Genomic DNA, 14035 nt, shown 5'->3' with positions numbered 1-14035 from the left:
TTGAACAGGTTCGTGTGGCTCTGGGGGCAGTAAAGAAAGAGCAACCTAATCTTTAGTTGATTTTCTAGAAAAGCTAGAATTTGAAATGAGACTTGAATAGTAAGTTACATTTCAACAGGATGACTCTCTAAGGGCCACTTCAGATGTAATAATCCCACTACCGTGTCCTGCTTCCTGCCTCTCTACCTCCAAGAATTCAGGATGCCTTCGCCATTTTTTGTTTTTATTCCTTTCCCTGAAATGTACTTTTTATGAATCTCATGTGAAGGATAGTGCTGTATACAAGCGGAGTGTCTTGTCATCACCACCTTAATTTATCAGTGACGAGATTAGGATGAGAATTCTTGTGGCAGAGTTGAGAGCTTCGAACGTCTCTAGAAATACTCTTCTTCCCATCAGACCATAGTTAGCACTAAGAATTCGAGTATGTTTATTCTGAGTGTTACTTTAGTTTCAGTAACCTGGGAATCTTCTTAAAAGTACCTGTGACAAGTGGGAAAACAGTGTTCTGTCTCTCCTTTCTTTGCCTCCCTCTCTCCCTCCCCATTTCCCACTTCCGACCTCCTTCTTCCCCTTTTTGATTGAGAAATAAACCTTAATTAGGTTAAGCTCCCAGGTTTTCAAGGTTGCTTTTAAACAGCAGTCTAACCTACTACTGAAGTATATACTACAGTAACTAAACCTTAAAATGTGGCTTTGGCTTAGCAGACATGCAACAGTGAGGAAACCCGTATGGAAAGCTGAAAAGATGGCCAACTATACTAAACAGTGACACTGTTGCCTCACACAAATTGAGGGTCATATTAGGTGCCTAGCAGGCACTTCTAGAAGTTGGGAATCAAAACCTTATTTGTGTGTGTTAGTCTTTTACACTAATTGAAATTTTTTATTATGTAATTGTGGATTCACGTATAGTGGAAGAAATAACAGAGGTCCTGAAGAAATAATGTAGAGTTCCTATTTATTCTTTTCCTAGTTTTCCCCAGTGGTAGCATCTTACAAAACTGTAGTACAAAGAGTTCTCATCATGGCTCAGTGGAAACGAAGCCAACTAGGAACCATGAGGTTTCGGGATTGATCCCTGGCCTCACTCAGTGGGTTAAGGTTCCAGCGTTGCCAGGAGCTGTGGTGTAGGTTGCAGACGTGGCTTGGATCCTGCATTGCTGTGCCTGTGGTGGAGGCCAGCAGCTGTAGCTCCAATTCGACCCCTAGCCTGGGAACCTCCATATGCTGTGGGTGTGGCCCTAAAAAAGCAAAACAACAACAACCAAAACTGTAGTACAGTGTCACAACTAGGGTATTAACATCTATAAAATCTGACTTGTTCAGATTTCCAGTTTTACTTGTGTGTATGTGTGTTTAGTCATATACAGTTATATCACAGGTGCAGGTTTGTATATCCACAACTAAAGTCAAAATACAGAACAGTTCCATTACCACGAGAATTTCTCAATACTCCCCTTTTATCACTACACCCACCTCCCACCACATTCTCCTACTCCATGCTCCCCTAATTCTTGAAAACTTCCAATCTATTCTCCCTTTCTAAAATTTTATCATTTCAAAATACCATCTAAAATGGAATCATACAGCATGTAATCTTTAGGGGTTGGCTTTTTTTTTTTTAAACTCAGCATAATTCCCCAGATATTTATCTTACAAACTGTTGTAAGTCCATCTTAGATGTTTCCAGTTTTTGGCTCCTGGAAATAAAACTTCTATGAATATTTATTACAGAATCTTGTGTGAACATAAGTTTTCATTTCTCTGGCGTAGGTGCCCAAGAGTGAAATTGCTAGGTTATATGGTAGTTGCATATATAGTTTTATAAGAAACTGTTACAATGCTTTCCAGAAAGGCTGTACCATTTTTATATGCCCACCAGGAATGTATAAGTGATCTAATTTGTGTCCTCAGCATTTGGTATTTTCACTATTTTTTTTTTTCATTTTAGCCATTCTGATAGATGTGTAGTGAGATCATTGAGGTTTTAATTGGATCATGCTTTTGGTGTCAAGTCTAAGAACTTTTTGTATAGTCCCATATCCCCTAAATTTTCTCCAGTGTTTTTTTCCCTACAGTTTTATTGTTTTATATTTTACGTTTAAGGCTGTGATCCATTTTGAGTTAATTTTTGTATAAGATGTGAGATTTAGGTAAAGTTATTTTTTTCCTCTATGAATATAAAACTTTTCTGAGATTTCTATTCCATATATTTATATGTCTTTCCCTTCACCAATATCACACTCTCTTCATTCTAGTAAGCCTTAATATCTTGGAGAGTGATTTCTTTCACTTTCTTTTTCTCCATCAAGGTTGTTATATCTATTTTAATTTCTTTGCATTTCGATAAAAATTTGCTGGGATTTGATAATAATTACATTGAATCTGTAGGTCAGTTTGGAGAGAATTGACATCTTTACTATGTTGATTCTTCTCATCCATGAACATAGTATGTCTCAATATTTATTTAGATCTTCTTTGCTTGCTTTCATCAGCATTTTGTCATTTTCAGCACCCATATCATATTCATGTTTTGGTTTTGCTAGACTTATACCTAAGTATTTAATTTTATTGGTAGTGATTACAAATGGTATTGAATTTTAAATTCTGGTTTCCACATGTTCATTGTTAGTACATAAAAACTCAGTTTTTATGTTATCTTGTATGCTTGATGAATTCACTTCTTGGTTCTAGGAGTTTGTTTTTGGGGGGTTTTTGTTTTGTTTTGGTTTTGATTCCTTGGGATTGTCTACATAGGTAGTTATATCATCTGCAAAAAGGGACATTTTAATTTCTTGGTTTCCAACCTGTATACTATTTATTTCTTTTTCTCACATTGCACTGGCTAGAACTGTAGTACCATGTTGAATAAGAGTGATGAGAGCAGACACCCTTTCCTTGTTTCTGAGTTTAGTTTTTCACTAGAAGTATGATTTTAGCTGTAGGGTTTTTTGTAGTTTTTTTTTTTTTTAACAAATTGAGGTAATTCTACTCTTCCTGACTTTTTATCATTAATGAATACTGGATTTTGTCAAAGGCTTTTCCTACATCAATCAATATAATCGTGATCTTTCTTTAACATGTTGATATGGTGGATTACATTGACACATATTTCAACACTGAGTCAACCTCACATTTATGGAATAAAATCTACTTGGTCCTGGTTACTAGTTCCTTTTATACATTGTTGGAGTTGGTTTGCTAGAATTTTCTTGAGTATTTTTAAGAGTTTGAGAGATTTTTTTTTTTTTTAATGCGCCTGAGCAGTACTCATCTATAGTTTTCTCTTATTTTTTTGTACTGTCATTTCTTAGTTTTGTTATCAGGCCACTATTTTTAAAATTATTTATTTGTTTTTTTCTTTTTATAGACACACCTGCCATATATAGAAGTTTCCAGGCTAAGGGTTGAATCAGAGCTGCAGCTGCCAGCCTGCACCACAACCATGGCAGTGCTAAATCTGACCACATGTGCAACTTATGCTGCAGCTTGTGGCAATGCCAGATCCTTAGCCCACTAAGCAAGGCCAGTGATCAAACCGGCATCATCATGGACGCTGTGTTGGGTTCTTAACCCGCTGAGCCACAACAGAATTCCAGGCCTCTGTTTTAGAAGAGTTTGTGAAGAATTGGTATTGATTTGTCTTTAGATATTTAGTAGAATTCTCCAGTGAAACCATCTGAGCCTGAATATTTCTCTTCTGGGAACTTTTTAATTACTAAGTTAATTTTTTTCATGCTTCTGGACTAGATTATTCATATTATCTTGGTTGAGTTTTCTTAATTTGTGGTGTATTTCTACTGTCATTTAATTTATAGGCATAAAGTTGTTCATAGAAATATTATCCTTTTAATGGCTACAGGTTCTGTCATGATATACCCTCTTTTATTCCTTATATTGATGATTTGTGTTCTCAATTTTTTTTCCTGTCTTGGTACAGAGGTTTTTGTCTCGTTATTGAGGTTTATCAATTTATTGATGTTTTTTTTTTCTGAAGAACTAGCCTTTTTGGTTTCCTTGCTTTTTCTCAATAGTGTTCCTTTTTTTTCAATTTCTGTGAAAACTACTCTTTAATATTTCCTTCTATCTCCTTGCTTTGGGTTCATTTTACTCTTTTTCAGTTTTCTTAAGTTAGGAACTTAGATTTTTGGTTTGAGACCTCTCCTTGTCTCTAAAAGTATTCTCTTTTAAGGGCTTCCTGATAATCGGCATTTTTGAAACCTTGGTTGTCATCTCTAATCATCAATTTCACTAATGCTTCTCTATCTGTTCTAAAGCTCCATGTTAACAAATATCTGCACATAGGATATGCCAAAAGCACCTCAAATTAAATTTGTATAAGTTTATCATTATCTTCACTCTCTCCTGGGCCTCCCAGATCTGTAACTCCTTCAACTTTTCTTTTTCTCAGCTGATTGCTACTATTTATTCAGAGACTTAAGATAGGCTGTTTCAATTTCTTTAGTAAGTGATTATGATTATACTTTTTAAGTAGCTCTTGAATCTTTTCTTTTCAGTAGATAACTGCCACTGCTTTATTTCAGATCTTCGTCCTCTCCTACTTTGAAAGTGGAATAGTTTTATATCATTTATGAAAAATATCAGTTCCTTGTCCATACCCCATTTCCTACTCCCCAGAAGCATATTCATTATTTTAGCTATTTTTTTAAAAAAAAGCAAAATATAAGTATCTCTAAAAACCATGTATACTACTACTTTTTAGTTTTTCCATTATAGGCCTTCTGTACTGACTTCCCAAAATAAGAGGTGAGGGTTTAACTCTTTTATACCACTTTCTTTCTTTCTTTCTTTCCTTCTTTCTCTCTCTCTCTTCCTTCCTCCCTTCCTCCCCTCACCACTCCCTTCCTTCCTTCTTTCATGTCTTTCTTTCTATTTATCTATCTATAATATACATAATACATGCATACAATATACAAATATATATAATTATGCAATTCATATAATATATATACCACCATACCACCCTCATTTTTTTTTACGGCCGCACCCACATCACATGGAAGTTCCCAGGCTAGGGGCTGAACTGGAGCTGCAGCTGCCAGCCTATGCCACAGACACAGCAACACGGGCTCTGAGCCACATCTGTGACCTACACCACAGCTCATGGCAATGCCAGATCCTTAACCCACTAAGTAAAGCCAGGGATCGTACCCGCATCCTTGTGGATACTGTCGGGTTCATTACCAGTGAGCTGCAGTGAGAACTCCTGAAAAGATCTTTAATCTACCCTCACACTTAATGGATAATATTGAACGTCAAATTCTAGCTTGGAAATAATTTTCTCTTAAACTTTTGGCAATATTATCCATTATCTTCTAGTTTTGAGGGCACTTTAATTCCTGAACTTTTTTGTTAACTCTTCATTTTTATGTTTTATTTATTCTACGGAAGTTTTAAGGATCACAATACTAAAATTTCAGCTGACCTGCCTCATTGTGGGTCTGTTTCATCCACTGAACTGGTGTTTGGTGACCTCTTCCTGTTGGGAAATTAATTTCTTTCAGTTTGGGGAAATTTCCTTCAATTAGGATTCTGATAATTTACTTTCCTATGTATTCTCCATTAAGAATAAGAAGATTCTGGAAGTTCTTTTATTCTGTCTGATATCCTAGACTGATCTAAATTTATTTTCTCTAATTTCTCTTTATGTCTTTGTTAAATTTTCTCAGATATTTACTGAACTTTTTATTCCAGTCTTTCTATTGATCTTTGCTTTCTGCCATAATTTTTATTTTGCAAGCATTTGTTGTGTTGTTTTATGATTGTGTGTGCGCATTAAATAGCACCCAGTTCTTATTTCATGGATTTAATATCCTCTCTCTGAGGATATTAATGATATTTAAAAATATTTTATTCTTCCTGGATTGTTTCTTTCAACTTTCTTTATCTTTCTGTTTTGTTTTGGTCTTTTGTGTGTGTGTGGTGGTTAATTTATTTTGGGTTTTTTTTAATTAAATTTTATTCAGGTATGGTTGATTTACAATGTTGTGTTCCCCCTGGTCTTTCTTATGTTAGAAGCTTTTCTCAAATATGTGGTGATCCTTGATTGTCCATTTATATTCAAGAATGAGACACCAAATTGTGGATGGGGCTTATTTACTAACTTGGTATAAAGTAGCTTGGCAAAAACTTTTGATTGGGAATTTTTAGGATTTTTTTACCTTTAGGATTTTTCTCTTTAGTTGATCATATTCTCCAAAGAAGAATTTTCTAATTCTTGGCTAGAGATTAATGAATTTAGTGGTAAGCCAGTATTCATAAAGCTGTTAGAGAGGGGACCAGGGGCTCAATGTTCATTTTGTAGACTTTTACTTAATCTCTTGCAAGCTTTAAATCCCTGTTTTTGGTACAGTTTCCCTGCCCTCAGCTCTGTCTGGTATCCCCAGTCTAGAGGTCATCTGTTTACCCTCTCCAAGGAAAAGCCTTCTGTTGGGCTTGGGTAGGGAGAATCACCCAGATGCATAGGATGTGGTGAAAAAGAGGGGGTCTCTTTAATCATTCATATTCCTGCTTTTAGCCCCACTTTCAGCACCACTTTGGATTACCTGTCCTGCTAATTCCAAGTCTTTTCTACGGTTCTAGTTAAATTTCTCAAAATTTTGTTCTTGTCTCCTTTCTTTTGTCTTTGTCCTTGTAGTTTTATGCTTTTATCCTTTTCTTTTTTTAAAAGTCTCCTTACTGCTCTTTCACCAGTGTTTTGGAATTCAGTAGCAATAAATTCATATGTTTAAATCTTTAACCAGGAACCTCACTGATCTCCTTTCCCCAGTGTTACCCGACTCCAATTCACTTTTACACAACTGCCAGAATGATCTTGATATAATGATACTCTATTCTAATCATCTCTTCAGTAGTTCCCATTGCCCAATGATAAATTGTTCCTTTGCATAATTTACAAACTACTCTGTATAACCTAATCTAACCCCTGCTGTTTTCAGCTTCATCTTTTGTTTGCAGCATTACTTTTTTTCATTGAAGTATAGTTGATTTACAATATTGTGTTGGTTTCAGAAGTATAGCATAATGATTCCAGTTTTTTGCAGGTTATATGCCATTATATGTTATTACAAAATAATGGGTATACTTCCTTGTGCTATCCAGTAAATCTTTGTTGCTTATCTATTTTATGTGTAGTAGTTTATATGTGTTAATCTCATACCCCTAATGTGTTCCTTCCTCCCTCCCTTTCCCCTTTGGGATCCCTAAGTTTGTTTGCAATGCCTGTGAGTAATATTTTTGGTTTTCACAAACACTTAATATTCTTTTCTCCATGTTTTTGGATGTTCAGTTGATTCTACCTGGCATATCCCACCCCATCATTGTCTGGTAGCTGCTCCCGTGCCAGACCATCTCTTCTGTGAACCCTTCCTTGACTCATCTTTCTAATAGGTTATTCTACATATGATATTATCAGCATCTATCATACACTGTTGCAGCTGTTTATTTACATATTTGCCTCTCTTACTGAAATTTGAGATCCTTGATGATAGAGAGTATATCTTAGTTATTTCTATATCTTCAGAACTTAGCAGTGTCTGACATGAACTTGGGAGCCAGTATATGTTTTTAATTTATTTGTCCCCTGATATGTACATAGCACACTGTACTCAGCTTTTTTTTTTTTTTTTTTTTTTTTTTTGTCTTTTTGCTATTTCTTGGGCTGCTCCCGCAGCATATGGAGGTTCCCAGGCTAGGGGTCTAATCGGAGCTGTAGCCTCTGGCCTACGCCAGAGTCACAGCAACGCGGGATCCGAGCCGCGTCTGCGACCTACACCGCAGCTCACGGCAATGCCAGTTGCTTACAGTTCCTTCCAAGTAAGTTGTACTAGTTATATTTTCACCACCAATTCATTAGGGTACTCATCTTTCTGCACTCCTTTTATTACTGGTTCTAAAATCATTATCACTACCACTACCATTATCATTATCATTCCTTGCTAAAAGTTATAGGTGAAAATATTTCCCTTTAATTTACATTCCTCTGAATATTAATGAGGTTGAGTTTTTTAAAATGTTTATGATAGAACAATGTAAATCAACTATAATAGAAAAAATAAAAACCTTAAATCAATCAATCAATCAATAAATAAAAGCATTTATAAACAATTTATATTTGATTTTCTAAGTTGCCTGTTTATATCTTTTGACCATTTTTTTATCAGGATATTTTTTCTCTTACTGCCACAGTCATTTTTTCTACAAGGAGAATAAGAGGTACACTATAGCAGTGATTATGAGAATACATTGCTTCCTTTGACAGTGAATTTAATATTATCTAAGAATATTTGTATGTATAACTTAAAAATATTTACAGTAGAAAACAGTGTTTGTGTTTAATGACCAAGGCTCTAATTTTCACAACTTTCTATGAAAGTCTTCTAATCTTTACCTGAAATATTTGCAAGTAGGGTAAGGTGAAGAAAACATCTGCCCCAAACAGAATGGGGCTAGCTGGAACCAGTTTTACCAGAATCTTATTTTTTTTGGGGGGGAAGTCATTTTTAAGAAATATTTTAAACATACAAATATGCTGTTTTAAACAATAGCTGTTTAACTAAAGCTATAGGCTTGTACAAATAGCACAACATCCAGTTTTAGGACATTTTCTATTACCTCCAGAAGTTCTCTCTTGCTCATTTATGGTTAATCCCCACTCGTATTCTGAGCCCCAGGCAACCACTAATTTACTTTCTGTCTATATAGATTGGCCTTTTCTGGAAAGTTTAAATACATGGAGTCATATTATATATGGCCTTTTTTGTCTGACAATGTTTTCAAGGTTCATCTATGTTGTAACGTGCATCAGTACTTCATTCCTTTTTAGCATTCTAGTGTATGAATATACCATATCTTTTTCATCCTTTCATCAGTTGTGTTTTCTTTTCTTTTCCCTTTCTTTTTTTTTTTTTTTTTTTTTTTGTTTTTTTAGGGCCGCACTTGAGGCATATGAAGGTTCCCAGGCTAGGGGTCAAATCGGAGCTGTGGTTGCTGGCCAACACCACAGCCACAGTGATGCAGGATCCAAGCCACATCTGTGACCTACACCACAGCTCACGGCAACGCTGGATACTTAACTCACTGAGCAAGGCCAGGGATCGAACTTGTGTCCTCTTGGATACTAGTCGTGTTTGTTAACCACTGAACCATGACGGGAACTCCTGTTTTATTTTCCATATATAATTTTAGCTCTTACATTTAGGTCAATAATCTACCGTGAATCAATTTTTCTTCATAGTTAAAGGTAGGGGTTCAACTTCATTTCCTTGTAGATATGCAGTTGTCCTTGTATCATTTGCTGAAAAAGACTATGCTTTCCCCCACTGAATTGTCTTGGCACCTTTGTTAAAAATTGACTATACAGAAGGTCTAAATAGACATTTCTCCAAAGAAGACAGACAGATGGCCAAAAAGCACATGAAAAGATGCTCAACATCACTAATTATCAGAGAAATGAAAATCACCTCACACCAGTCAGAATGGCCATCATCAAAAACTCTACAAATACATGCTGGAGAGGGTGTGGGTAAAAAGGAACCCTCCTACTCTGTTGGTGGGAATTTAAATTGGTGCAACCACTATGGAGAAAAGTATGGAATTTCCTTAAAAGACTAAATATTGAACTACCATATGATCCAGCAGTCCCACTCTTGGACATATATCCAGACAAAACCATAATTTGAAAACATACATGCACCCCAGTGCTCATACCAGCATTATTTATAATAGCCGAGACATGGATGCAACCTAAGTATCCATCGAGAGATGAATGGACAAAGAAAATGTGGTATATGTACACAATAGAATATTATTCAGCCATAAAAAAGAATGAAATAATGCCATTTTCAGCAACATGGGTAGACCTAGAGATTATCACACTAAGTGAAGTAAGTCAGACAGAGAAAGACAGACATCATATGATATCACTTATATATGGAATCTATAAAAAATTATGCAAAAGAACTTATTTACAAAACAGAACCTGACTCACGGATTTCAAAATCAAATTTGTGATCACCAAAGGGGAAATGTGGTGTGGAAGGATAAATTAGGAGAGTGGGATTAACAGATATACAATACTATATATAAAATAAATGACTAACAAGGACGTACTCCATACTCTGTAATAACCTATATGGGAAAAGAATCTGAAAAAGAGTGGATATATTATATGTATAACTGATTCACTTTGCTGTACACCTGAAACTAACACATTATAAATAAACTATTTTCCAATAAAATTTAAAAACATCAATTGATCATAAATATAGGGTTTTATTTCTGGACTTTCTTTCTGTTCCACTGATCTCTATCCTATGCTAATACCATACTGTCTTGATTACTGTAGCTTTGTAGTAAGTTTTAAAACTGGGTAGTGTAATTCCTGCAATTTATTCTTTTTATAGTATTCTAGGTCCTTGTCTTTTCATGAAAAATTTAAAGCTTGTTACTTCTATAAAAATAGCCCACTGGAATTTTCATAAGGATTGCATTGAATGTGTGGATCAATTTGAGGAGAACTGATATCTTAACACCACTGTGTCTTTCAATCCATGAACCTGGAGCATCTAATTTTTTAGATCTTCTTTAGTTTCTCCTAGCAATGGTTTATAGTTTTCAGTATACAGATTCTATAGTTAACTTGGTAAGCTTATTCCTCAGTATTTTGAATCTTTTGATGGTGCTGGGAGTAGAGTTGTTTTCTTAATTTCATTTTCATAGTGTTAATACAGTTACTTTTTAAAAAAACTGTCAGATGTGCATAGCATATTTCCCATCAAATTTTGACTATTACTAGCTTTTTACTTCTAGTTTGATATATAATTTAATAGGCCTTCAGAGACCAGTCACGCATGCATATCATGGGACCAGAACTCTGGGCAGTTAAGTGCCTGGGTGCCCTTAAAAAATAAAACTCCAAAAAATTTAAAATATGTTAATACAGAAATAGTCCTGAGAATTCAATTTGAAGACATGACAAAATATTTATGGTAAGACTCTCTTAATAATGCTGACTTGTGTTTCTCAACATTTCATTGATTTTGAAAATTTGTGTAAATGTCCTCCTTTGCATTTAACATGTATCAATCAGCAAATTAAGCAGATTGTGCTTATGTTGACACTTCTGGCCTCAAGTTAACGGTTTGTTTGTAGTGCTCATTTGTGCTTCTACCACATTGAAAAATGTTATCTGGGGGAAAAAATTTGCACCCTGCAGTTAGTTATTACAACAGAAAGGAGATGTGTTTTGCCAGATGGTTTTCCTAGTCTTTTCGTAGACAACCATCATTTACATCACTTGTTCTTAAAAAAGGTGTGAGCTCACAGAATGCCTATATGTCATAAGATAGGGTGAGATATTATACTTCAAAAACTACATAGCATTGCTTCTTTACCAATCAGTTGAAGAAAACTAAAGTATATTTTTTCACGTTTTTAGTTTTTCTTTTGTAAAATTTTTCTGAAATTTGTGGCACCAGTTATTGCCTCTGAACCACTGAGCATTAATAAACCCTAAAACAAGTGACCAAATTTATTTGTGCACGTAAATAGAAAACATCAGATTATCACGCTTACTTCAACAGCTTATTTTTACCACAGAAAGTTACTGTTTTATAAGGTAAAATGAATGGTATTTTGTGTTGCTCTGCCACCGAGCAAATTTAAGGACCACCAAGTTAAATAAATCATTAGAAATGTGAAGATACTCAGTGTACTAATTTGCTTATAGGCAGCAAAGACCCACCAAAATCTACACATTCAATTTAATGGCCATCCTGTACGGTGCTTTTAGGCTGTAATGAGTAAAAAGCAGCTAACAGTTCTCTTCGACAAAACATACAGTGTCAAGGCGACTGTTACTTACCTGAAAGATAGGGAAAGCAAGTCAAGAACTGTCTTCCTGTTCACTGTTTTCAAAGTTTCCAACTAGATAGCGGCAGTTTTTTGTCTTCTTTATTTTTAATACTTAAGGCTGCTAACATTGACATGTAAAGCTTTATAAATAATAGGTTGAAGGGAGAACATAAGTTATTATGTCCCTGGGCTATTTTGACCTCCGAGTAACACTGCCTAACTTCCCCCCCGTAGGCATGCTGCAAAGGAAGGTAGAAGAGGTAACACAGGTTTTCGAGCATCGTCGTCGCCAGGAGCAAGACCGCAATATCAGGATTGCTTTTGATTGAATGATCCTGTCTTCAACATGCTGTTTTTGGATTATACATGACCTATAAATGTTAATGGTGTTCATCAGACTAGTATTTACAGTTACAGTTCAATCTTTGGTGGCAATAAAGTGTATGTTCATTTTTTTCCCATTTAAGTATTGTGCTGTTGAGAATGATACTGTAGTTTGGCTTTTAGTAATAGCAAAGCAAAGCTATATCGGCCCTTCTCTCTAGGCAGCAACCTATTTGATGTTGACTCTGTGCGTAATTCGCGTCCTACTCTTCTAGGTTCCATATCTTACCGCCAGCACACATGGTCCTCACTCCAACTGGATCATAGAGAAATGTTTGCCAAAAAAGTAGATGCCAACCAGTCTTTACTGGATGCCTATTAACATTCAATGTATAGTGCTAGATACTGTAAAGTCTCCTCAAAGGAACTGTCTACTTTGATATGTAATTAATGCCTTTCTGTATAAAAACAATATAGACAATGCAAGAAGTGTGTTATGAATTACAGAAAGTATGTTATAGAAATTCAGAGACGGGAGGAAAAGCTAGGGAGGATTTAGGATTAATTCAAGGTTATTTTTAAAAGGGAATCCAGGCAGTTCATTTGTTTTTGATGTACAGATAATCTGATGTTTTACTTGGTTTTAGTGTATGATTTATGGTTGTGGATTTTGTGTATTTGTTTGTTTATTCGCTTCTTAAGAAAAAGCCTTGTTCTTAGCTTGGGAACAACTTGATCTCTTGTGTTTCATGCTTTACTGAAGTCATAAATAAAGGCGATGCCCTGAAAAATGAAAGTATAACACTAAAATAAACTCCTTAAAAGTTGTTGAGTGACGAGAGCTTAGTTACCCATAATTACTGAGCTGAATTTCTTTTGTACTGACTGATCATGACCATCCTTAGGGGTACATATTACAGAAAGAAAATATTTTAGAAATGAGTATCAGTGATTTATATCACTTTACAAGTGAACCAAATATCAGAACTTACATGGCCCCTGTTTTTCCTACCCACACTTCTCAAAGTAGCAGCTTCTAATCAGGTAAGTTATTGTTACCTCTTAAAATTATAAAATATGAGACTGTTTAATTTTATGGGTGATTTCTGTAGGTAAACAGCTTTTGAATATAATCTTGAGTAATCTCTAATTTTGAATCCAGTATTACTACTATTATAACCCAGACAAAAACATTTTCCCTATTGTGTCTGGAGATTCAACTCTTGTAGTCTCTGCACACATTAAGTTCCACATTCAGTAAAAAGAACATAGTATGTAGGAGGAAACACTGGATTTATTCTTGTCCCTGCTTAATTAACGGGACAAATAATTTCATTTGGAGCCTTATCTTTTGCCCATAACATGAAAGAGTTGGACCATATTAAGGTTTTCCCAAGTAGAAGAAACTAGTTTTCATTTCTCTGAAGTTTTGTGATTCCTTTGTCTTTTCACTACCAGTACATGCTTAAAGTTCCTCAGTAAAATAAAGAAAGAAAAGACTATTGACTTTGCATTGGAAGTTCTAGTGTTGTTTTTTTTTTCCCCCCAGGCCATAGAAGAGACAGGTGGATGGCAAGTGGCTTCCAGATCGGTACGGTAACATTGTAGGTTTCCTGGGAGCTCTCACTGTACTATTTGGAATCTGGAGCCCTGGACTAACTTGTCTTTAAAGTTCATTCTCACTCTGGTCCTAACGTGTGTCCAAAAGACATTGTTGAACAAATACGAATTAAAATATCAGAAATAATAACCTTTTCTTACCAGTAATTTTAAGGCAACCTTTATGTTAGGGACTGGAGTCTTGACTAACCATTGTCGAAGACCAGCTAAGATA

General features: G+C 35.2%; 1 protein-coding gene across 12 annotated transcripts in view; it reads left to right on the top strand.

Annotated features, from left to right (window-relative positions):
• Positions 1-13037, top strand: part of NUP62CL (nucleoporin 62 C-terminal like) — a 79641-nt gene extending 66604 nt beyond the window's left edge. For all 12 annotated transcript variants that reach the window (XM_013983760.2, XM_013983740.2, XM_013983737.2 and 9 more), the window contains one exon: positions 12112-13037. In XM_013983760.2, the coding sequence (XP_013839214.1) occupies positions 12112-12206 (95 nt within the window). In that variant the 3' untranslated portion in view covers positions 12207-13037. The remainder of the gene's footprint in view (positions 1-12111) is intronic.

This window comes from Sus scrofa, chromosome X (assembly GCF_000003025.6).
Source record: "Sus scrofa isolate TJ Tabasco breed Duroc chromosome X, Sscrofa11.1, whole genome shotgun sequence".
Lineage (NCBI taxonomy): Eukaryota > Metazoa > Chordata > Mammalia > Artiodactyla > Suidae > Sus > Sus scrofa.
This window is presented reverse-complemented; position numbering and strand designations above follow the sequence as displayed.